The 26,521-nt window shown below is 41.3% G+C and overlaps 1 protein-coding gene across 1 annotated transcript in view; it reads left to right on the top strand.

The window, feature by feature from the left end:
• Positions 1-26,521, top strand: part of syn2b (synapsin IIb) — a gene marked incomplete at both ends in the record, with an annotated part of 74,553 nt that overhangs the window by 20,139 nt on the left and 27,893 nt on the right. The window contains 2 exons of the mRNA XM_080000498.1: positions 17,245-17,302; positions 19,164-19,255. Of these exons, the coding sequence (XP_079856624.1) occupies positions 17,245-17,302; positions 19,164-19,255 (150 nt within the window). The remainder of the gene's footprint in view (positions 1-17,244; positions 17,303-19,163; positions 19,256-26,521) is intronic.

Raw genomic sequence — 26,521 nt, 5'->3', positions numbered from 1 at the left:
GAGAGAGAGAGCGAGCAAGAGAGGAAGAGGGTCACTGCAGATGGCGCCAGGAGTGACTGGGGACACGTGTCTCCGTCCACAGTCGGAGCCATGGCACATGGCCGCCCTAGGGCCTCTGCAGTCAGCCATACCGTGCAAAACAGAGCGCGTTTGTGTGTGTGTGTGTGTGTGCGTGCGTGTGTGTGTGTGTGTGTGTGCACGCAGAGATAGAGGGATGGAAGGAGGAAGGGAGGGAAAGAAACACGAAAGACTGACAGGGACGCACCGGAGAGGAGGGGCGGAGGTGTGGAGCGGGGAGAACAGGGGAGGGAAAATAAGAAGACGAAGCGAGAACGGAGAAGGCGAGCAGGCGCTGATAGAGACGACTTGAGGTCCATTTCCAACCGAGGTCGATCAATAGATAGGCGACATCACAGATTTACACCGTGCACTTCCACCACATGGCAAAGCCGATTAAGGGGAACTTCCCTTCTGTACAAATATAACATTCTAATTACTAACCTGCTTGTTTTGTAATTGTGAACATGTGGTGCTATCAGTGTGAAACGAGGGCTACCCGAGCGGGATCTGCAGCCTGTAGCTGGTTGGGATGAGCAAGCCGCGCTGGTTTTACTTCATATGCATACACTGTATATCCACGGCTCTGCACTGAGAGAAAATAGGAAGGCAGAGTCTGCAGGGACTCAGACATTAGGAAGCAAACTGTACATGCTCTCGTAGTTACCTTGGGGCTTATGTAAGAAGGCGTTTCTTTATGTATTAAAGGAACACTGCTGATTTTCAACCTCGTTTCCAACCTCGGCCCGTCCTCTTCCCCGCTTGCTGACGTCATCTGTATCGCCATAGCCAGCTGCGGCAAGCTACCAGCCCACTCATGTTTTCCTGAGCGGTGAGGAGCACGGAAGGGGGTCGGGGCTGAAAAATAATTCACATCCCTTACTAACTGCGGTGCACTCGGCTATCGTACTCCAAAACAAGTTTGTGTTTCAATAGTCACTGGCTGTGCTGCAATGACATTCATACATGGAATCCGCCATCCTACATAAGGCATGGTCGTTTGGCTTTTGTACCAAAAGTTATCAAAGTTACCAAAAATGATGCAACCAATGGGGGGTGGTAGCTCAGGAGGTAGAGCTGGTCGTCTAGTAATCTAAAGGTTGCTGGTTGGATTCCAGGCTCCTCCTGCTAGCATGCTGTAGTGTCCTTGAGCAAGACACTTAACCCCTAATTGCTCCTGATGGCTGCGTCCGTCGGTATTTGAATAATTGTAAGTGTGAGTCGCTTTGGATAAAAGTGTCTGCTAAATGTAATGTAATGTAATGCCAGCGGGATCACGCAAATTTACTATGTTTGATGGGCAGCCGTGAAATGTATCAGGTTTGAGGGTTTGTCCTTGAGAACCATGGGCCAAGTTCTTGTGCAATGCACACTGGTACTTGAAGTGAGTAGAACATTAACTTCTGTCAATGTCAATGGCACCAAAGTGGTTATAGTTTTACAGTGCCTACGATGCATAGAGCACAAAATGCACTCGCTGAAAATCCCCATTATTAGTGGGAAATGTTACCGTACCTTTAACACAGTAGCGTAGTAAATCCATCTGTGAAAGTTTTGCAGAAGCTACACCAATGGAAGCCTGCAATTTTGGGTTGTTGTTTAATTAGATGTTTGTTGCAGTCTCTGTGCACTGCATATATTCATAAAATGTATTTTATGTGATCTCTCTGCTCACCATTGTCACACTAGGTAAAAAAAAAAAGAGCAGTGGAGATAAGCAGGAAAGGGAAGAGAGATAGTACTGGATAGCAGAGCATAATCTGCAATTACCGTACAGGCAGTTCAACAACAGCATCTAAGCTGAACCCCAACTCCAGCTGAGAAGCTGCTTATTTACTGTACGTCCCTACACCTGTAGCTATATTTCAAACCAATCAAGTTGTGTATGAGTTGGAACGGCAGCTTGTGTTTGCTTATTGTTGCCAATAAGGAGGCTAATCCGATTTATGGTTTCTTCCATACTACTAATCAAGAAGCTAATCAGATTCCTGTTTCCCTATTGAATGACCCACATTGCTTCTGTGAGGTCCTCTTGTTTCTATCAGATAAAAAGGACGACGGAGGCTCACAAGGAGCAACGCACTTACTGTTTGAAAGAGATCCGGATAGATAGAGAAGAAGAGCATCTATGATTAGAAGACAGAGAGATGGCAATTTATAAAGAATTAATCAGTTTAAAGTCCGTCATATCTTCAGAGTGGGAAGGTGAAAGTAGCCGTTTGAGGCCTTCATCAAGGTTAATAGACATTAAGCCCGGACCGTGAGCTCCCTTTTATTACTGTAAGGCAGTTGTAATACACAGACCATCACCACAGCCACTCTCACTAAGCCCATACTCCTCACACATGCATGGGCACGCACGCACGCACGCACACAACTCATGCTGACATTTATCAAGACGGTTCGCCAGTGCATAACTTGCATCCCTTTGAGAAAACCCACTACTGCCTCTGCAGAAGCCTTAATGAGAAATTCTGCCAGAATCTGTTTCTATAATACCTTACAGGAAAGTCTGAAATCTAGACTTAAGAATCTAGACCATACAGTAGGTTCTTCTTGTTTTTCCTGCTGGTGAATTGTTAGCCATCGTTATTGAAACCAGAGCACAGCTCTTAACAGACTTACTAACTTTTCCCTCTTAGTGCCCAATCGGATATAAGGCCTTGACAGTTGTTTCCTATTGCTGGGCTGGGGCCACATGTTGTGCCTCACCCCATGAAAGATTAATCTTAGTGAATTTAGTCGTTGTTCTACCGTCCTGGACCATGCGACAGGGTTTGTTTCTTCCCATTAGGAGTCCATCTCAATTCTTGTTTCAGTATGTGACTGTTAGACAGTCAGAGAATATGCCATAACCAAAGCAGAAGACGCTTAATTTCTTGGACCATGCTGTTCAGTTTTACATTCTGTAGAAATCTTAATTTCCTCTCTACTTTGGCCAAAGTTTATTTTGCTTTGGCAGCGGTTGTGAAAGGCATCAACTTTTTTCACAGCACCTTTTGACAGCAGGCCAACATTGAGATGAACTGTCGTCCATCCTAGTATTCAAACAGTACTTGATAGACTCCAAGGCTTCAAAGCTCTTTGAGCTCTGCCGTCCTTTCCTTGATGTCACCTTGTGCATTATTATCTTCAATGATAAAGGCTGCTTTATAGTTCTGCACCGAATAGCCGCCGTAGATACGTTGTGGGCTTCTACACCGGCTGATATTTAGGGTTTTGCGTCGATGATTATGCAGTACACTGCCGAAATGCTAGATGGCAGTGTCTAGTCTATTATAGCGCGGCCATAATCAAAACGTAACATGCAGTCACATCCGATTTTGCGGATATTTCACACCACGAATAAAAGCGAAATGTAATAATCATATTAATTTCAGAATTTTGAACTATTTTGTGATTTGAGTCTGGAGGTGCTAATTTTGAAACCATCTACTTTGCATTGTTGTTTATCGTTACCATACACTTATACTTACTTGTAACACTTATACTTGTACTTGTACTCCTTGTACTTTTATTACTTTTCTGTACTTACCTTTCTAAAAGCATAAAAGATGGATCTATTGTTGGCCCCTAGGGTAATCTAATGTTCTGTAATGCACACATGATTCAACCAGTGGTAACTTGAAAGAACATGGTAGAGAGAAAAGAGCCCTGTGGCACACCAGATTTCACTGAGAACCACTCTGAGGGGATACCAACGCTGATGATAGTTCATTCAAAGCGGTGATAATACTGTGGTTATAAAATGTTAAGCTCTGTAGCAATCTTTTCAAGTGCTATCTATGTATTATGTATGTGTTGGAACAGTGACTTATAGTATTATGTTAATGCAGGATTTAACCATTTTCACACTAGTACCAAATAAGCGAATTTATATATTAGTCACAATCTCATGAAATCATATGAGTAGTCTGTCATTGGAAAACACCAGAAACATTCATAATGTGCTGCAAGTCCTTTACCCCTATGGTTTAAAAAACACTGCTTAATCTAAATTAAACATGAAGGCAAAGCCACAGCTGTCATTTCATCAGAGATAAAAATGTATTAAAAAATGTCTGTCGAACAAAATTTGACACAACCGGCTACATCTTTAGAACGGATGGCTCATCAAAATAGAAAAGCTCGAGGCATTAGATGCTTTTCATGTCGCGCTGCAGTAACCACATTTACTGTGACAAACCTACCGTTCTTTGGGTTGCATAATGAAACTTTAAAATGTTTTTGCCTCACTGCCGCTACAGTGCTTGCATTCAAGGAGGTGATTTACACACGTTTACCTTCACATGTACACACACGCACGCGCGCACACACACACACACACACGCACGCACGCACGCACGCACGCACGCACGCACGCACGCACGCACACAAACACACACACAAACAATTCCAGTAATATGATTTTCTCTTTCATTGTTCTGCACTCTGGCTCAGCAGATAGTAGCACTTCTTTGGTACAGTCTATGGAAGGACGTTTTTTTTTGTGGTTCACTGCAACTCATTAATTCTATTCTGTGAGGCTGTGTGTGTTTGTGTCTACGTTAGAGAGCGCAAGTGAAAGAGAGAGCGAGAGAGGGGGCATAAGGGAAAAGTTGGGTATAAAATCATGTGAATAGTGCGATATTGTAAACGATGGGGTACCTTCCTTCACTCTCTCAAGTTTACTACCTCACCCCACACGTCGTAGTAGAGAGCAGATTGATTGCAAAGAGCTTGTTGGCGTTGGATCGGCATATTGATTTTTTTTAGAGAAACGCACGCAGATGTGATTATCTAGAGTAATGTGTGTGTCCTGGGGGTGGAGGTTGCGGGGAGTCTAGGAAAAAGGCAGCACTTAAAAAAATTAGACGGACCTTTTACGTTCTCTTTTTAATACATTTATTAAGGCGAGGATGAGTATCGCACGATTAAAGGAAAGAACAAAGCATAGATGCTGTATGTATAAAAAGTAAAGTAGAGGCAAAAAGGAAGAAACAAAGAAAAAAAGAGTGTGTGTCCACAAATACCCCAAGGCATACAGAAAATCTAATTTGAGTGATAACACAGTCAGTCAGTAATCAATTCAATTTCACAAAAACTATTTGTTTTTCTAAAAAACATAATTTCCTTTTTTTTCCCCTAAGTTATACTGTTTAGTATTGAATTGTACTTTTTGCATCCTCTTTGATTTGAAACCACTGTCACTTCAGTAAGCTACACTATAGAAGCGCAGCACACAGTTTGTTTGAATGATCAGGAGTTGTACTTTGCCTGTGTGAATGAAAGGATCATAGAAGGACTATGAAAAGGCGACAGCAAAAACATTGAAGAAGACCTGGTTTTAGATTATCTAGTCACCAAGAGAAGGTATCTGCAGAACAGACAGGGGAAAAAAATATATAAATGTTATTCTTTCTATTTTAGCACAGACTCTTTTCTCCATGTAACCTGCATGTGGCGGATAATAGCCACATGCATAATAGTAAACTGAAGATCTGAGATATCTTAATCTTGTTTATACACTGTAGAAATATGTGGTCGAGGGACCAATTACATTATACTAATAAAGCATTCGATCCAGAGTGTGAATTTAAAACTTGTAAACTGCTGGTGCTGCATTGGGAACAAAACACTTAAAGTCATCTTTAAATATATTAAATATTGGTATATAAACACTTAATGTTCAGAGGTATGGATAGATGAATGTGTAGATTTTATATATATATATATATATATATATATATATATATATATATATATATATATATATATTTATTTATTTATTTATTTATTTATTTATTTATTTATTTATTTATTTATTTTTTATTTTTCTATTTTTTTATTCTTGAATTAAATTGGTAAATCCGGCTGACAAATAGATATGTAAAACTCTAATGTTCTCAAAATGCAACCCCCTCATGTCTTCCCTGCAGCTGCTCACCAAATAATTAAAGAGTGAGGATCTTGAAATGGATATCTCAGAGTTAGACATGAGCTGACTGGAAGAACATGCTATTCCTACCTCTTTAGGAATCCTACTCTGGGCCTCTGGAAGTAGCCTGCCTACAGGATAAGACTGATATCTGCAAATGACTGTGTGCATTTTGTATTTTACTAACATAATGTTTCCACCGGTTGTTATAATTATGCATCACGTCGCTAATTTACTGTATAAAAATGTTTTCATTGCTTTCTTGTGAAATTTCTGTTTCATTTCTCAGGCCAAGGATTCGGTTCCTGCTGGATCCACATGATTATCCACAACTTAGAGGAGCTTATGAGGAAAAGGTCTTACTCTCAGCAGTTGAGAGGAATCAAAACAATAAAATGAATTTGCCTTTTTAATGTAGGACCGAGTCCGTGTGGCCTGCAGCCTCACATGCATTCTACTACACCTCAGGGGAACCAAGCCTACAGTGCATCTACTATGGCTTCTGCTGTCGTCATTTATTGAGGAAGCTCTTTGTACTTGCTTATTTACTGCCTTGGCCTGTCAATGAAATGGATGTATTTTTTGTAGCCTTTGATATATCTTTGCAAGGACATGGCCGTGTCTTTGTAATATAGAACTAGTAGTAAAGCAAACTCTATTATCATAAAAGGTGCTTTGTGGTGGAGTGGCTGCATAAATAAAAGTATGGGGAAAACTAACTTGGTATTCGTGTGCCATTCTCTACCACTTCAATAAGGTCTTTGCACAGATACTTAGGGTAGTGTGTAGAGAGTATTATCTCAGCGTGTGCGTGGCGTGCAGGGTTAGAAATCCAGGCAGAGCCAGGCACCAGGCACAAGGCACCAGGCACCAGGCATCAGGCAGCCACTGGATCAATGGACCTTTAAACAAGAACAGGCAGGACTACGTTTTTTCACTTTTCATCACCCGCTCTCATTTAGAGGTGAAGCAAAAGCAAGAGATGGAGTGAAAACATAACTATGTTGGCGAAGTTTTGGGAACTTTCAAAGGTGGAAACTTTCCATGGAATTGAATGGGACTCAATGGGCATTAACCCTAAATATATGGGAATTAATAAGAATAAATCGGAATAAAATGTTAATATATAGGTTGCATTTACCCTCATCACATGCAGATAGAAACATAAACCTGAAAACCAATTTTTTCATTGGAATTTGGCAATATTTCCAAAATTTACAAGTTTAGCTTCTTATGAAGAATTTCCAGAAACTTACCGAAAACATTTGCAAACTTAAACACAACTGACACATGAGTATGAGGATGAGTAGGAGTATGACTATCAGTATGGATATGAGTATGAGTATGAGTATCAGTATGGGTATTAGTATGAGTATGAGTATCAGTATGAGTATAGATATGAGTATGAGTATGAGTATCAATATGGGTATTGGTATGGGTATAAGTATGAGTATGAGTACAAGTATGAGTATGCATAAGTAGACCTAACTTAACCACCTAAATTGATATTTTCAAGAAAAAATAAATACTATCGAGTTGCTTTTCAGTATTTATTACTATGGCAACACTGAATGCCATGTTTTTCTGGGAAGCAGTTGTCACAGGAAATGAACAGCTGTACGGTCGTAAAATATGTGGCTTGTCGTCAATGTCTAGAATCCAGGAAGGTTTGATGTCCCTCCATTTGTTACCGCCGTAAAAATGCAGAAGGGTTCATTGGCAGCAGTTTGTATGGATGGGAATCTGTCTGTATTAATATCTATAATATCTATAATATTGTTGACATTTGAATGACTGTACTGTACTCAGTAGCCGATAATGTCAAGGCTCTCCTCAGAGAGGCTGAAGGATGAAGATGTTATTTTTGCACACTGTTTCTTTTTGGCCTTGGTGGTTTTTTTGGGGGAAAACAGAAAAGTAATAAGAGACAAATGCGAAAGCTTTTGAGGGTTCAGGAGACCTCGGATCAGTAATCAGAACGAGGCACTCAGGACAGGACAGGCTTCATTCTGCTGAGCCACAGTAAGAGTAAAGGGAATACTGTCTGGCAGGTTGTGCTTCTGAAACTAGGGGATTTACTTGTTGAGTTTCACTGTGACTGCAAAGAAGATTTATTACAAAAAGCAAAGTTTAAGAATTTAGCTGAAGTCATGGTGCCAATTAAAGGGTTTTCTATCTATCTATCTATCTATCTATCTATCTATCTATCTATCTATCTATCTATCTATCTATCTATCCATCTATCTATCTATCTATCTATCTATCTATCTATCTATCTATCTATCTATCTATCTATCTATCTATCTATCTATCTATCTATCTATCTATCTGTTTATCTATCTATCTATCTATCTATCTATCTATCTGTCTATCTAAACTTAAACCTTTACTGCGTTCCCCATGACTTTCCTATCCGATCTATCTCCTTCTGAAGCCCGCGCCACAAAGCAGAACGCATGCATTGTTCAGCACAAAGCAGCAGTACTGTGTGTTGTGATGATGGCGCTACAGATAATAACGGTGCGACCGATGACTGAGGAGTGATAAGTGAGGAGTGAGTTGTCATCATTGCGAACGCCCGGGTGGACGAGGGTCGAGGGAAAGGTTACACATACCACCTCACAATGCCATCGCTTGTGTTTATCTATAATGAAAAAAGGGCAGTAAAACAGAGCATTTCTTGAGTTCTGTGTGTATTTTGTGTATTCTGCTCTGGGGCGACCGCCGATGATCATGAAACAAGTGAAATGTACTGGCGCTGAGGAAACGCATCTGACACTGCGTCGAAGCCGGGAAAAGGAATTCTATTTTGAAGGCAGTTTCATTCAGAGAGAGAGGATGAAACAAATGCACTCCCTTTCGGCTGAGTGGCTCAAGTCCTTGAAACTGCACTCAACCTTGAATTCACTCCTGGGCTCTGTTTTTATGATGACCCCACATGTAATCGCATGCATGCCTGTATTTTCACACACATGGGTATCTTGGTCTCTGTGCATGTGCCAGGTGCCCATACAAAGACAGACATGGCGTGTGTGTCTTTCCAGTCACTGTAAGGTTGTCCAAAAAAACCATTAGAGAAAGGATAACACTCAGACTTCTCCTTCACCTTCTCGAGAGATAAATCAATGTGAGGTGGTCAATTCTGGCCCGCTAGCTTGCCACAAGATCAGAAAGTGGGAATTTGCAGTCAGTCGCCTCTGTGATGTGTTAGAAATTGCTGCATTTTACACTGGATCATGTAAAGGAGCCGGACGTGTGTCAGTAGTGCCGTGCTATAACTATTCCTGTTTGTTTGTTTTTAGAAGCTTCTGGCACCGCTGCTATATTGTTGCTCCAGAAGACCAGGAATCGATTGGCATTCCTCTAGGACTAATACAAGCCACACTGATATGCTGCACATTCACAACACACATTGTAGTTCAAAGTGGAAAATCTTTGCAATTTCAAAATCAGATTTAAAAGGAGGTTCCCAAATGGGTTAGTCCATTTTGCTTTGAAAACGGGGGCACACCTCTCTTAGAGCCACAGAAAAAATGGCCGGAGGGCCTGTAGGGACGCACAAGGCTTGTGTCTTGGTTTTGGAGATGAACAGAAAAAAAAAAAAGGGGGTTTGAATTGAATCTTCGCTCGGTGATTTCTGATGCAGCCCGCAATCAGGACTCAACAATGATGCGACTTTCACTCGACCTGACCGGCCGCCTCATTTTGAATCAAGGGCTGTGTGTGTTATTACTCCCCTGGCTCAGCCACTCCTGCTAATTGGCGAACCAGGAAAAATAAGAGCTGCTGATTAGCTATTGAGTTGGAAAAGAGAAGCACATCTAATCCCCCCACTTAAACAGACCTCGCATAGAGGTTTCCGAGGCCGCGGGCATATATTTTCTCCGTCACTCAATGGCATCGTCCTGCGCAACAACAATGAATATGACAATATGATGCCGAGGCAGGAAAAAAAAGCCTCACTACGCAGGAAAAAAAAGCTGCGGTAATTCAATGTTCACCAAACCTCTCGTGATACCGCACAAGTAACATGGTAAAAAAGCGCAGAGGAGGGAGGTGTGGAAAAGAGAGAGTGCACGGCAGACACAAGAGGAGGGCGGTAAAGAATAAAGATACAGCTGGAAGGACAGTGGATGCGGACGGTGTAGAACAAAAGCTACGAGGGAACGTGTCGCTTTTTAAATGAGGAGCGAAGATGAAGCTGTCAAATTACACTGACAACATGATAAAAAAAAAAAATGACTCCGCGCACTGCCATCTCTCCTCGGACTTACACAATAGCTGTGTGGGCTCACGCATAAACGCACGCACGCACACACGCACACACATACACACGCACAGAAAGAAAGCTGGCAGCATCTAAGATAAGACAACACTTTATTAATCCCCGCTGGTGGGAATCAGCTCGTCAGCTGTTGTTTTTACTTTGGATGGGGGTTCGTAATTTAAGCTTAAAGATGTGCTGTCATTTGCATTTTGCATATTTGCACACACACACACACACACACACACACACACACACACACACACACATACTCATGCATGCAAAGATAGAGAGAGAGAGAGAGAGAGAGAGAGAGGGAGAGAAACACACACACACACACACACCTACACACCCAAGAACCTGTCTTTCGGCATGTTAATTTGTGAAATTAAGCACAGAAGTCAGGTAAATGTTTACAGCTTGTGAAATGAATTAACTCTGCCGTTTCCTCCGTCATGTCACGTACAACAAATGTGTCTCAGTAAGGAGTGTTGCATTGCTATGCAGACAGTGAGCATAAGAAAAGCTTCATAGTCTAAAAAAAGAAAAAATAAATACAAAGACAAAAATATGTAAATGAATGCAAAAAATATACAGAATATACAAAATGTTATTCCATGCATGAATTACATCAGATTGCAGTTTTCCATCTTAACATTACTCGAGAGGCATTCTGTGAAGAGAAAACATGATCCCCATCAATGTTTGGATTTTTTTAGCAGTGTAGTTGTTAGTGCCGAGCTAAAAATGGGCGTGACCTGAATTTAAAAGAGTCAAACTGAAACACTAATTGGTAAATTGTAAATTCCGGTAATAAAGGCAACAAGATTGAATTAGGGCTTAATGGCCGAGGGGGAGAAATCTGCACGTTGTGCCTCTGGAGAAGGTTTTGTGCCTGTAGTTTTATTTTAGTTGTACAGGGACACAGGATGTATTAGGATTCTCAGAGGAAGTGAAGTCTTGCTGGGCACCTTTGTTCCTCCGGGGATCAGAAGGACGTGGCGGCGGACGGAGGTGTCACCGTCTGTGAACATCTTCACCTCAGGGAAATACCTGATGTGAAAGGTGACCGACAAAAAAAAAGACCAGCAGCCTCTTGACCATGACTTGGTTTTATTATTAGAAACTTTCATGTACTGACTTGGCGTACTAAATAGGATGCTACGGTGCCATTTTCGGATGCGGAGCATCTATGTACTCCACCAGACATGCTCAAAGAGTTGATGCTCCCACTTTAGAGCCTGGATCCCTTTCATCTGGTCAAAAAATGCAGATGATGCACCTTTTGAATCTTCTGATCTGACTGGAGTGTGTATCCCTGTTTGTCTGACCTTCTGATGTCTGAACTAACCAGGATTGGACGCTGGGTGAATGAATTAAACATGGAGTTTTTACTCACACTACATCACTAGACTCTGAAAACGATCCCTGGTTTATCCCCCCGCTGTCCATGTTATATTGGAATGTTAGGATGCGATGCCGCCACCACGTGTCAGCAGCATGTTCATTTTCTAATGACTTCCTGTTGATGCCGCTGTTTTCAAATTACGATTTCTGCTCCAACATGGTACGAGGAAATTCTATAATAGACAAATCGAACGCTCACACATGCATTCACAAACATCTGCTGCTCCTTCACTTTGAAAGGTGACCGGTGGAAGGAGTAAGTATCTTGTGTTTGGTACTCTGGCAGCCTGGTTTACGATCAGTGCAGTTGAATGGATTCTTGAGATAATTCTTGACATAAGCAAAATTATGGAGGCGACTTTGGTCCTAGTTGTCTGAGCATAGTTATTTCAATTATATCACCATCACGCTATTATCTCCTACACTCGGATTGAAGGCCAGGCTATTCACTGTACTGTACATGCAATTTAACCGTAAGTTCATTGTCTGGGTCAAGCTCAAGTCAATTTAACGAAAGTAAGAGTCCATCTGGAGGAAATATGCGGAGCTTTACGGACAAGGCTCCAGCATCGTCCGTCAAAAAGGTTGTAGTGCCCTCGCATCTAGAAAAGTGCTGACCAGATGGAGAGTTGGGGGAAAAAAGGTGGATGGCGAAATAGAGATCAGAGTGAAGAGGTAATAGCTTGCAGAGGAAATAACTGCGCAGTTTTACCTGATAGATGCAATATATAAATGTGCCACTGAGCTGCTCGTGAAGTTGTACATGAATCACCCAGGCTCTCCATTTGTGAAAAACAAAATGTTCTTGAGAAGTTATTCAACCCAGGAGGATAATTTGTTGTCGATGCAACTTTCAATTGACATTTCTTTGTGAAGGAGGTGTCAGAGAGAGAGAGAGAGAGAGAGAGAGAGAGAAAGCCATCATTTAATTATGGGAAATTAAATGTATTATTGTTTGTGGGCAGTGGAGAATCACCATTGCCAATATTTCAGGGCTTTTTCCCTGCTTCTTTTCTTGTCAGCGGTCACAGATGACCCTGAAAAATCCTTTTAAACTGTTTGAATTTGAATACATAACCACATCCAAGATCGTGAGGATTTGGTGTGGCCATTAGAATCAGTGAAGAACAGTGAGTCACTTTTCGACAGAGTTCCAATCTCGGCCACATTTTCATACGAAGTTATGGGCACCAGGTGTAATCGTGGAGAAATACTTTAACGTTGCATTCACACGTTGATTTCCCCCCAAACACCCACTACTTTGTCGTCTCTGCTGCAGAGATGATCATGCAAATAAAATTGTAGTTTATGTTTTCTTGTCCCCCTCTTTTTCCTCCTATAGTCTGTTGTTTTTGTGCTTGTTGTTGTTCTTCCCTTTTCCTTCTCGTTCCCTCCACTCATTTACCTCTGGCCTCCGCGCACACGCCGTCATTACAGGAGGCATGGATTGCGAGGACTTGGGTTTGTCGGGAGCTTAGTGGGGGTCTCAGACTCTCAGACTCCGCTAATCAATAAAGGAATGGGATCAGATCAAATAACCCCCGAGATAATGGAGTCAACACAACACAGCTGCTGGATTCCCCCGGCTCTACGGCGCACAGACGAACGGGAAAGCCCACAAACCGCTCCCTCAGGTGCTGATCGGGGGTGGACATACAAATCTGCGCTTGTTGACGGGGTCAAGGCAGAGATTGGATCCTGATGACTAGACGGCAGGACACCCAATTCATGCTGCAACCGCAAACTTAGAAATGGACATGGATCTTACTTAATAAAGGTTTAACTTATCTTATCTTTTAGTACTTACCCACTCCGTACTTATGTTAAAAAGTGCTCAAACTAGTGTGTTTTGCACTGGTACTTATCCAGACACAAGATCGGTTTATAATTTCCCCAAGTGGCAGACACACACACACACACACACACACACACACGCGCGCACACACACGCACTGATGCTATTCCAAACATCTCAGTCGGAGATACTACACTAAAAGATCAAAGAGAAGCCACAGATTGAACTGAGCTATTTTAGGCTGTTGGGGAATAATAGCAACGGGGGGAAAAAAAATATCGAAATCCCAAAATCCAAAACTCTTTGCCTTGAGAAGAAGCAGGAGCAGGCCCCCTTAATACCCTCTGCAGCAAAAAAAGGAAAGGTTTATACCACATCGTGCCAAACACTTCGGATTTTGTGTATCAATTTTTTTTTTTTCCACCTTCAACTATTTGTAAACAAGGGAAGATTACACATTGAGTTTTAGGTTGACAAAATGACCAGGCAGCGCAGTCACTGATATGCTTGCGTTGCCATTTCCCCCTCGACTGTAACTCCACTGTAATCTGCACATCTGAAGTTGGAGAATCCTAAAGAAGAAGGCATAGCTATTGAAATGGCTGCTGTGTGTTGTCGAAGGACGCTGTGATGCTGCTTCAGCTCCATCCTCCTGTAAACACGCTTCTTCGTCGCAAGGTTGCTGCTCGCCTTCTCAAAGGAATCTAATTCTTATTCAGGCAGCAAGTCAGTATTGGAGTCTGCTCAGTTTATCTTCTAAAGCGTCTTTAGACAGACGTCTCCAGACGATGACGTCATACCAGTGATGTCGGGCCAAACAGAACCCAACTAAACGTCAGATGGGATGCTGTTCTGTCGCTAAATAAATCGACATACTCACCTTTGGCAAACTGTACCTTTTTAATCTAAAGATTGTCCTTTTACAGTGCCCTGGCACACACCTCTCGTTATTTATTTCTCTCTGACAGTTTCATTTCTTCTTGGATAGGATGAAAGCGGGAGGCCTCCACAGCATCCCTCCTTTGGAATGATTTCATCGCTCCCTGAAAAAGTGTACTTGCTCTATTGTGCCCTGTAAAAGCTGAGCATCTGCCGGAGCCTTTTTAATCAGGGACGTTAAATTGTGCAGGAAAAATTCTTCCCAAAAATTTCAATGCACTTTGTGAGCATATCTGCAGGAAAGTCATGGGGATCACAGTGAAGGTTTAAGTTTAGACAGACAGATAGATAGATAGATAGATAGATAGATAGATAGATAGATAGATAGATAGATAGATAGATAGATAGATAGATAGATAGATAGATAGATAAATAGATAGATAGATAGATAGATAGATAGATAGATAGATAGATAGATAGATAGATAGATAGATAGATAGATAGATAGATACATAGATAGATACATAGATAGATAGATAGATAGATAGATAGATAGATAGATAGATAGATAGATAGATAGATAGATACATAGATAGATAGATAGATAGATAGATAGATAGATAGATAGATAGATAGATAGATAGATAGATAGATAGATAGATAGATAGATAGATAGATAGATAGATAGATAGATAGATAGATAGATAGATAGATAGATAGATAGATAGAAAGAGGTTCCTCTCTGAAACAACACAAAGAAAAGCTTGTCACGGGTAAGTTGAACACACCCCTCCTGTCTTTTCAGGACTCGCTGGTTCCCTCACACTGTCTCCTGACGGTGGCATGTGGCATGACGGTGTGATGTTCATTTTTTATTTTTTATTTTTTTTAAGAATGCGATGGTGAAAAGAATCACAGGTCATTCACACAGAAGATCGGCAGAACGAATTGAAGCCCCTGCCATATTCAAAAAGCAAGTTCACCAAACTTGCACATTTCAGAGGTTTGGTTTTTTTTTCCGGAAAAAGATGAACTGCTGTGGAGGTGGGGATGGGGTTTCGCTGGGGTTGGCCATTAGTTGCTGGTGTGGACGTTGCAGGATCGCACACTTGGAGTGTTTCCTCCACAGATGGTCTGCTTCTAATGAGCCAGATGTCTGGGTGATGTGTGATGCAAACGTCCCGCCAGGCGAGTACAACCCCAAATTTGACAGAGTGTCACACACAGGGAGTGCACGGATTGAGGTTTGTCTGCCATTTCTTTTGTTTTGAGGCCGAGCGCGTTGTGTTGCAGGGGCTTATCACACGTTTTATGCTAAGCCGTTTCATCCAGTCAAGATTTTCACTGCATGTATTTACATTTTAACTATGGGTTTATTTTTTGGTGGGCTTTACGAGGCCATGGGGTGCAAAGCATAATGACGCACACAGTGTAAATGACTTGCGCTCCAGTTATTGCTTCTAGTACGATGTGATGTCATAAGCATTACCGGCGCGTAGCGGCGCTAATCTCCATCTCATCTGTTGCTTTTTGGTGTTCCCCTCCATCTGGCTGTTTGTCTCCAGTAACCCTCTGTAGGCCCGGCTGCGGTGCATCTCCTTGTCAATCTGCCGCTGTCCTTCCTGAACAGGTGGCTGCTCCGATAACAAGCAACAAACATCATGTCACACGTTCAGGTTTTGTTTTTTTTCACATCATAACAAGTATTTTAAAATTGTGAGGCTGTATTTAATCTGGCAGAAATGCGAATGGATCAGTGCCACAGTTTGGAAGCTGGCGTGACAGGATGATTATTTCTTTAGTTTTTCCATAGTTTATTTTCTTTTTTTTTTGGCTCATCAAAGGCAAAGTACAGCAGAGTAAATATGACAGTGAAAAGTACTTGAGGAAGTGTGAGGCGTCCATTTTATTTTCCAAGTCTCATCCACGGTGTCGTGCATGTGACTTGTGCCCAGTAGAGGGAGGCACACACCAGGGACAGCACAGTGATGCACAGTGATGCACAGTTCTGCGGTGTACACTAGTAAACGCACGCATTGCTACAAGTTATTCAACATAACATATTCAACATTTTCACCCAATTACCGGCTTAGGGAGCTGACAAATTCAGCAAGCAATTTCTGTTGCCGAGGGAGTAGCTGCAAAGTTACTTGCAAAACAAAGGAAAGCAAATTGCAAAACCACCTTCATACTGTGTCATATGGTTGTTGGTACTTCAAGTGCTACAGGTTTTTATGAAATGAATGTACCCACAGTTCATGGCACTGACTACGACCTTCAAAGTCTCAACCGTCAAATGCATTCAAAGAGCCGGTCTGCATCAATACGCGGGCCACCAGTTGAATAGGCCTACACTAGAGGAAGACGATGGTTAAAGGCAGATGAATGGACAGATGTAGGTGAGGATAAAAGAGTGACTAGTGTCAAGAATGCAAATGTTCTAGGCGCTTTGTATACAATACTCATTTCACGGAACGCGGCGGGTGCTGCTGCAGGCAGCGCACAAAAGACAATCACACGCTGCACTAAATTGCAATAAGAAAAAAAACAAGTAATATTTCTTCGGGTCCGAGGTCATATTGTGTAAAGATTAAGAATTATGAACGCTACTGGGCAGGGGCAAGAGAGGTCAGCTGAGGTACGAAGCCAAAAAAAAAGCAACACACCTTAATGCCTGTGTGTGCGTGTGTGTGTGTGTGTGTGTGTGTGTGTGTGTGTGTGTGTGTGTGTGTGTGTGTGTGTGTGTGTGTGTGTGATTGTGTGTGTGTGTGTGTGTGAATGTTTGATGTGTGCGACCAGTGAGTCAGTGAGATACTGACTCACTGGAGATACTGAGTCAGTATCTACATCAGTCTTAAAATGTTTTTGGAAAGTCATGCTGTAACTCTGTCTTTCTTTTTTTTCTCTCTCTTCTCTCCTCTTCCAGGGCCAAACTATTCCGTGGCAAGAAGGTTCTGGGAGAATTTGACATCAAAGTGGAACAGGTATAACACTGTCACAGTCTTTGAGCTTTGATAAAGCTGAGAAAGAGATGAGAGCGTGACTTGCCCCCTACTGAGATGTTTGAAATGAGCTCGGACCAGTTGTACACACACCGTGCGTAAGTGTGTTGCCATGAAAGGGAATAAGCCTCAGAAATCGTTTTAAGAAGGCAAATGCTCTGCTCGCTCTCACCAAGTTAGATATTACAGGGAGTTCAGAGCTGAACTCATAGATGACTGCTGATATCTCCCTTGGCTCATATACAGCTGAGGAAAGTCTTTACTCTTTATTCTTTACTGTGCTTCAATGTATAGAAATAAGTTCAAGTTCAAGTTCAAGAGATTTTTTGTCACATACATATACATACAGTCATACATATATACAGTGACCAAAATGTGCATGTGTTTGATTCAAGAGGATGTACAAATCTCAAATTCCAATTTGTTCAATATTGTCAATTGCTCGTAACATTAGGTCATTTAGCAGATATTTTTGTCCAAAGCAACAATAAGTACAATAAGTATATTTAGTCAGAAGTCAAACCAAAAGATAGTATAACCTGCCATGGAAATAAGTAGCACTTGTAGGATTTGAGTTTGTTTGTTTTTTAGTTTAAGTAGAGATATTTTTTTCTTTGTTCAAGGGGAATAGAGATCCTTTGAGGTATAATGTAATGTAATGTTGAATTGCAATATATTTTTCTATTGAAAATTTCTCCTTGGATATATTGTGTAATATCGAATGAAACTGTATTTTTGCTTTGCAATACCATTGCGACTATTATTATGTGTTGTTTATTTTACTCTAGCAGTACTTTGGCCAAAAACGATAATGCAAAGTTGAGTCACAGGTATTTGGGTGGACTGCCGGGCTCACAACCCGCAAATAAGAGCCCGCGGTGTACCGTAAAGATGATGCAGGTGTTGCAGAACCAGGACAGTCTGCGCTGTTGCAATCCTGTCTGTCTGAGTGAAACTGCTGAATCACCCTTCAAACCTTTTTGTTTTTATCTGTCATCAACCGTTGAAGCGTAAATGGAAGGGGGGGCGGGGTTGCGACATTTGTTTCGTTTAATAAGGAAGCAGTAAAATGCAATCCATCTAAAATAAAAACACAATTTGCATTTGTTTTATTTGGAGGAACGGGGCACTTGGACACGATCGCTCCCTCTTGTAAAAAAAAAGAAAAAAACACCCTGGTAGTAATTTCACAAACCATCCCAAATTATTTCACAAACCAGCCCAAATTCAATGTACCCGCCCAATGTTATTTTTTCCAGCCCGATGTGAGCCAAAGTAGCCCGATCGGACGGAAAACCGCCCGATCTGGCAACACTGTCGGTGTGAACGACAGAGTTGTCTACCGCTGCGGTGTGCACAGCGACTGCAGAGTTTTCGTTAATTACCAAGAGAAATAATCCACAACAAGGCAGCTAAAAAGAGAACCTAACCAATGAACTGGTATAAATGTGAAATGGACATGTATGCATTATTCCAGTCTCCAACTGTTTATATGTAACGTTACAAGATGTCGCCACTCGCTAGTGTCAGCGTTAACATCGGCAGCCTCGTGCCAGGGGCGTGAATCCAGAAGGAGAAGTGGTTGCTCATGGCAGTGGTCATTATTAACAGACAGCGCACATTATTCGGAAATAACTGACCACCGACTGCTGCTATTGGCCAATCACAATCACAGTCCATAATAACCATACTTGAAGGTTTCAGACCCAATAAACATTGAGTAAGAATAGAAATCAGTTCTATTTAAACCAAACCCCGTCATTTTAACTGTATATCAAACCTATAATTGATACACTTGGTAAAAGCTAGTGATGATCTGGGTGTCCTGCCTTTTGCTCCTCAGGCCGAGTTCTCGGAGATCAACCTCGTCTCCAACTCGAACGGAACCTGCAACGTGGACATGCAGGTCATCAGGAGCGGAACCAAGGTGGTCAGGTCGGTACCACGTGCCCCTCACATACCCATGGGCATATGTGCATGTACTCTCACAGACAACATATTTTTAGATCTATTCAATATGTAGAGAGATAATGGCAATGATACAAAATTCTTCAAAAACCGCTGAGGGGATTTTAAAAACCTTGCAAGGGGATTATGGCCACGTGACAAAATATGTGAGTTAATTTACTGATCTCAGAATTCTCAGAATAAATACGAAATTCTGAGGAAAAAAATGAGAATTTCGAGATTTAACTGATGTTCAAATAATTACGATTATTTCTTCTCAGAATTTGTCATTTGTTCTCAGGATTCAGAGTTGTCAGCCTTCTGAGATTATGTTCATGTGCGTTCATTCAAGACTGAATTTAATCTCGGAATGTATTTATTCTCAGAATAAATAATTTTTTTACTTTATTGTCAGGATTCTGTCATTAATCTTAGAACTCAAATAATTGTTTTTAACGCGGCCACTTTCTCTTTCACGTGGTCCTTATCCTCTTCCTTGGAAATTAGAAGCGAGTTGAAAACATCAGCCCTGCCCTCTTGTCACGATGACTTGAAATTCTTGTTTATCGCTGCTTTTGATCCATGAAAACAAGGCAGAGGTGGAACGCGCAGAAACGCAGACCTGCGGGCGCTCGCAAACACACATTCACCCACGTCTCATAAACAGTCAGTGATGCAGACCCATCCCGTGGCTTGAAAGTGGAACAGTGATGAGGCAATTCTGTAAAAACCCACTCTCATGACCAACAAAACCAACAGGAAATAAACTGGGCGACCTTTGTGTCATTATCACCATCTCTGCACTATAATTACACTTTATGAGGTATTGGCCCACAATTACCGGCACACACACCCTTTGCACCCACACAGTCACAAATACACACACACACACACACACACACACACACACACACACACACACACACACGCACACACACACTTAAGCACATACACAGTGGACGCACACTTTCTCATGTGAAAACTGAAAATTTAACCACTTGAGTAGAAACAGAGATTCACTTTGCAAACAGTGATGCAATAATCAATGCTGCTTGGAAAGTAATGGATTTACGCTGCCAGTTGACCAATTTTCTGAATATACAGTATTTACTGTATATGTAGTTTAGGAAATATGATCCTTAGATTGAATATAACAGAAAAGAGATTAAGCATTAGCAAGTGAGTAAATGTTATTTATAAAGCACCTTTCAAAACCAGAGGTACAAGGTGCTGTACAACACAGACATTAAAGAAAATAAAAATCAAAAACAGAAAGTTAGAAACATAAATTTAAAACGTGACAATATAAAAACATAAAAAATTGCACAGAAGGAAAAACACCCATTAAAAGACAAAGTGCTTACAACTGAGGTTGGTTTTTAACAGCCTCTTAAAGATCTTCACAGATTGTTTTTTATATCTGAGGGAAGAGGGTTCCAGAGATTGGGAGCTGTAACACCAAAAGCTTGGTCACCCTTGATTTTTAGGCTTTATTTTGGGACAGCAAGAAGGCGTTGGTCAGACCTGGTCAAGACCTGGCGAGATCTCTGAGATCTCACTGAGGACAGGGACACAAATGTTCCAAAATGTAGAATGAGAGGGGCCAGCTCATGTAGTGCTTTGTAAGTAAATAAAATCATTTTAAAATCAATTCTGCAGTCAATAGGTAACCAATGAAGAGTGGCTGAGTTGGAGTGATGTGTGACCTAGGGTGATGTCTTAGTTAAAAGTCTAGCGGCCGCATTTTGGACCAATTGTAGCTGAGACACAGATGAGCGACTCAGCGTGGTGAACAGTACATTACAATAATCAAGACGGGAGTCGACAAAAACATAAATTACTTTTTCCAGATCGGGAAAGGAAAGTACGGATTTGATTTCGGTGATATTTTTTAGTTGAAAGAAACAACATTGGACCGCATTCTTTACCTGCAACTCAAAGTTCATGTGTTGGTCAAAGAATACTAGGTTTTTTGAGGCTCACTTGACATTTGCTGCTAAAGGATCAATATACTGCTATACTTTATCCAAAACGCTCTCAGGGGCTATGAAAAGGATTTGAATTTTGTCAGGGTTAAGCTGGAGGAAGTTATATGACATCCAGTCCTTCATGGCTGTTAACAAGTCCTGAATGGTAGAGAGCATGTTAAGGTAATCTGGTTTGAATAAGATGTACAGCTGTATATTGTCCGCATAACAGTGCTAAGAAACAAATAGACAGAGGGTGATCATAAACAGGGAGAAAAGAATAGGCCCAATGTGGTGTGGGGATGAGATGGTTTGAGCAGTCACACCCGACCTGGATCTAGGTGATTCGGATCAGAGTGGCTGCATACCTGTTGCTCATTGGTTGGTCTAACAAGCAGTAGGTAATACCCCCATCCCCACACACACTCAGGACAGGAGCCTGTGAAATAACATGTCTATCCGCTGCTGGGCTAATTCCAGCTAGTCCACTCTCTACAATAAACTGGTGTTTACAACCCCCTTTCTTCTGTGTCTCTGTGCCGGAGGGCCCTGAAAACGCCACTTGGGTGGCGTGTGGTAGGCGAAACTGCCACAGCCAAGGATTGAACCTTGGGGCACACCACAAGTCAGTGGAGCAGACGATGAGACATAGTCATCAACAGCTACAGAAATACTCTTATCTGACAAGTAGGAGGTAAACCAGTCAAGAGCAGTCCCAGTTATACCCACCCATTGCTTTAGCCTACTAAGGAGTGGTCAATGGTGTTAAAAGCTGCACTTAGGTCAAGCAGCAACAGGACTGAACTCTCCCCAGCATCACCATGCATTAGGACTTTAGAGCATGCATTAGTGCCTCAGACAAAAACCAGACTGGAACTTATCGAAGATATCATTGTTGTCCAGGACATATAGGAGCTGCTTACAAACAACTTTCTCCAAGACTTTGGAAATTAAATGAGGTTTGGATATAGGTCTATAGTTACTGGGGTACAATGGGTCAAGGCTTAGCTTTTTTAAGATGGGCTGAATAATAGCTTGTTTAATATGATCGGGCACACAACCAGAGCTAAGGAAACTATTGAGAATGGAGAGTATGTGTGGAGCCAAAAACACAGAATTTGACAACTGAGATCAAACAATGTGCAACAAAAAAGATGTCCAATCTTTAAATAGTATCTTAAAATATATAAAATATTCAATCAATACTTTATTATTAAATTAAATTAAGCAATATGAGGCACACAATGATACCTTCTTCCTTTAAACATGGTCGTGAATGGAAAAAAAATTATTCGATTTGCCCCCAGTAACTGAATTTAAATCCAATATGTAACCAGTATCATGTTCAATTTCTAAAGCTCGAAGAGCTCAAACTCATGGGTTAGGGTAACTCTCGCGGAGAGTGTGCTGTTATCTCGCGAGAAGATGGACGTGAGTACAGATTGAACATGGAGGCGCCCTGCTGCACGGACTAAAACACCAACAATTTGCTCCAACTCAAACAAATAACAAACTGAATTGCAATATATATATATATATATATAAATTTATAAAAGAACACTGCGCTTAACCAAAGTGGAGGACGATTTTTATTATAATGAGTACGTCATAGAATAGGACAAGGACCGGAACAATCCGGCTAAAAGAAAGAAGACAGACTCAGCAACAGACACAGATGATCTAATATCCAGTGCTGTAGAGGTTATTGTCTTGGATGAGATTAACAAGAGGCTGGACATGTTTGGTCCGCTTCTCCGAGACATTTCGGGGACATTGCCGAGATCAAAGCCAGCCTTGATGTCCTGCACCGCATGGTCGGGGAGATGCAAAAAAAAAACCTGTGGATCTAAAAGCCTCTGTGAAGCGTCTCACAACGGAGGTGGAGGTTCTAAATAAAGAAAATCAAAGAATGAAAGAGACTATCCTGGATATACAATCCAGAAGTATGTGGAACAACCTTATCTTCTCTGGGATCCCAGAGAACAACACGAGTCCCCAAAAAACATGGTAAAAGCCTTCCTCCACACCCCCCTGAAACTCCCCATGGATACTGTGAAGCAGATTCCACCGGGTTCACCGACTGGGACACCGTGTGGGAAACCGTCCCTGCTCCATCATTGCCAAATTTAAACACTTCAAATACAAGGAGCTGTTTAAAAGCAAAGGACATCAACAATCGACTGAAGATGCTGTAGCCCATCCTGAAGGAGAACCGGCAGAAGCGTAAACGCGTAACGCTGATTGTTAATAAACTACATATAGACGGTCTGTTATTCTGAGACTCCTCCACCACACCCTGCTTATTCTGATAATTATGTATGTATTTTGGTAATTCTGGTAATTTTATACTGCGAGATGTTGAAATTAACATGCTATCTATGTCAAGATTTAAAATATTGCTCACTCCCATCATCTCACCTTCCTCCCTCCATCCCTACTTCTCTCATCATCTCACCTCCCTAATTCCTGCCTCCCATCACACTTTGTCTATTTGTCATTTGTTTGTGTAGATATGTATCCCTACAAACTTCCTGCAATACTAGGACAGTAAAAAGGAATGTAACGGAGGAAAACTCAGACTCATCTGTGGGAAAACATGGGCACAGTAGTATAGCTATTGCCTTGGATGCACTGTGCTGCTGCATGGGACAACTACAAATCCACATCCATCCATCCATAACTAACCTCAATGACACCCATTAAGTTTGTTAGTTGGAATGTGAGAGGCTTCGGCTCACCTGCTGAACGTGGCAAAATCCTAAGTCACCTCACCAGGATGAACCCCAGCTTCTGTCTACTGCAAGAAACTCCCCTCAATGCATCCGAGCACCTCAAACTCAAAGCTAAATGGATTAATCAGACGTTTACTGCATCATACAACTCAAAAAAAGAGGTGTTTCTATATTGATCAATAAAAGTATCCCATATCAAAATAAAACCACAATATCAGACCCAGAAGGAGTTACATAATTATTAACGGAATTTTAGGTAACATCAAGTTAACCATAGCTTATATTTATGGCCCCAATGAGGACGACCTCAATTTATTTCACAATATATTTTCAAAACTCTTCTCTGACTCAATTATTATATTGGGAGGAGACTTCAACACAGTACTGGATCCAAGTTTAGATCGTTCTCAAACCAGAAATAATCAGAAATCCTGCCATTGGTTGGACACTATAAAACAATATATGAGTGATCTTGCTCTTGGCGATTGTTGGCGATCTGGCTGATAAGTTTGAACCTCATAAATGAAACCAACCAGAACTCTGCCGACAGGTGGCGGTTTAAGGCCTCACTTTTGACGGATAAAGAATTTAACCAATTATTTTCCAAAGAATGGACTTCATTCATTGAACAGAATGGCTCTCCAGAAATATCACCATCCTTACTCTGGGAAACAGGTGCAGCATGGCAGTTCTAAGAAGTAGTGTTATTTCATTCTCAACTCACAAGAGAAAGAAAGGACAATAATGCCAAAATAAACTCGAACAACGATTAAAAGACTTGTACTCCCAACAAGCCCACTCACCCACTGAGCAAATCCGAAAAGAGATTCGGACAATTACATCTCAACTTGATAAAAGACTGCATCTCAACATTGAAAGTCTTAGTGTTGTTGCTTTGGTTGACGAAGGTGAAGAAGTCGTCTTTCGTCAGGTTCCACGTGGCTGTGTCTCCCTTGACAAAACCGGAGATGATAACAAAGCCCAACACCACCAGGTTGATGCCGGTGAAGATCTTATTCACCAAACACTATTCTTCATGCAACGAACAAGAGCAAATTATTTTGAATTCAATGACAAATCAGGTGAATTTCTTTTGAAATGCAATAGAGAAAAAACACTTATTACAGCCATCAAAGATCCACAGGGTAGGATAACATACTCCCCGCAATACATTAATAACATATTTAGAGGCTTTTATAATAAGCTATATCACTCAGATAACAAATCAAATATATCAAACATTCACTCATTCCTTGGTGATATCGACCTCCCTAAACTTTCCACAGAGCAGGCTACCACATTAGATCAACCACTTACTCTAGAACAACTCAGAAAAGCTCTTTTCTCTATGCCTAACAATAAATCACCCGGATTGGATGGCTACACAGTGGAATTGAATAATCACTTCTGGCCACTTATATCCCCATTATTCATCAGAATTGTTACAGAGATTAAGTCATCCTCCACCAAGCCTCCGCGCATGAATAGTGCTCTCATTTCGGTTTTGATCAAACCCAATAAGGACCCAACCCTCACCTCCAGTTATAGACCCATAAGCCTTATCGATTACGATTTAAAGATTATTAGTAAACACTAACCAACAGAATTGAAAAAGCAATTCCATTTATATTTCACCCAGACCAAACAGGCTTTGTCAAAGGCAGACACTCATACAGCAATATGCGCCATTTATTCAGTCTGATCAGCATATCTCAAAGGAACAACTTAAATACTTTTATTGCCTCTTTAGATGCCAAAAAAGCATTTTTCAGAGTTAATTTGGACATATCTCTTTTCAACCCTCAACAAATTTGGCTTCGGAGAGTCACTCATTCATGGTTCAGAATCCTGCACAACTCCCCATCTACTTCTGTCATCACCAATGGTTACACTTCACGGCGTTTCACGCTACAATGCAGCACAAGACAAGGATATCTGAATTCCCCTTTACTATTCGCCATCTTTATTGAACTCCTCGCAGCAGCCGTCCATCAAAACAGTAATATCGGTGGTATACAAACAGGAAACTCTGTTAACAAGATCAGTTTGCATGCAGACAATATCTTGTTGTACTTACGGAACCCAATACCATCCCTACCGAAAGTGTTCAATCTTATATCTAAATTCTCAGCTATCTCAGACTATTCATTAAATTTGACTAAAACCACAGTCTTACCGCTCAGTGGAGGGGGACTGCAATGCTGTAACCCAGAAACTTCCCTTAACCATCACAACAGGCAACATTAGACACCTTGTTATTGATATCTCCACCAATCTGTCAGATCGGTTTACCCTTAACTTTGCTACATTACTCAAATCCATTGAATAATACCTCATTCGATGGAACAACCTACCCATCTCACCAATTGGTAGGATAGGAGCAGTGAAAAGGAATATACTACCAAAAATATACTATATATTTTAAATGACCCCAGTGCAACCAAAAGTACATTGATTTAATACTCTCGACTCAATAGTCAATACATTTTATTGGAAATACAAGAAACCAAGAATTAAACTAGCAACACTACAGAAAAACAAAGACCGTTGAGGTC

This window comes from Zeus faber (genome assembly GCF_960531495.2).
Source record: "Zeus faber genome assembly, chromosome: 5".
NCBI lineage: Eukaryota > Metazoa > Chordata > Actinopteri > Zeiformes > Zeidae > Zeus > Zeus faber.
The sequence above is the reverse complement of the archived record's forward strand: the minus strand, read 5'-3'. Positions and strand labels throughout refer to the sequence as shown.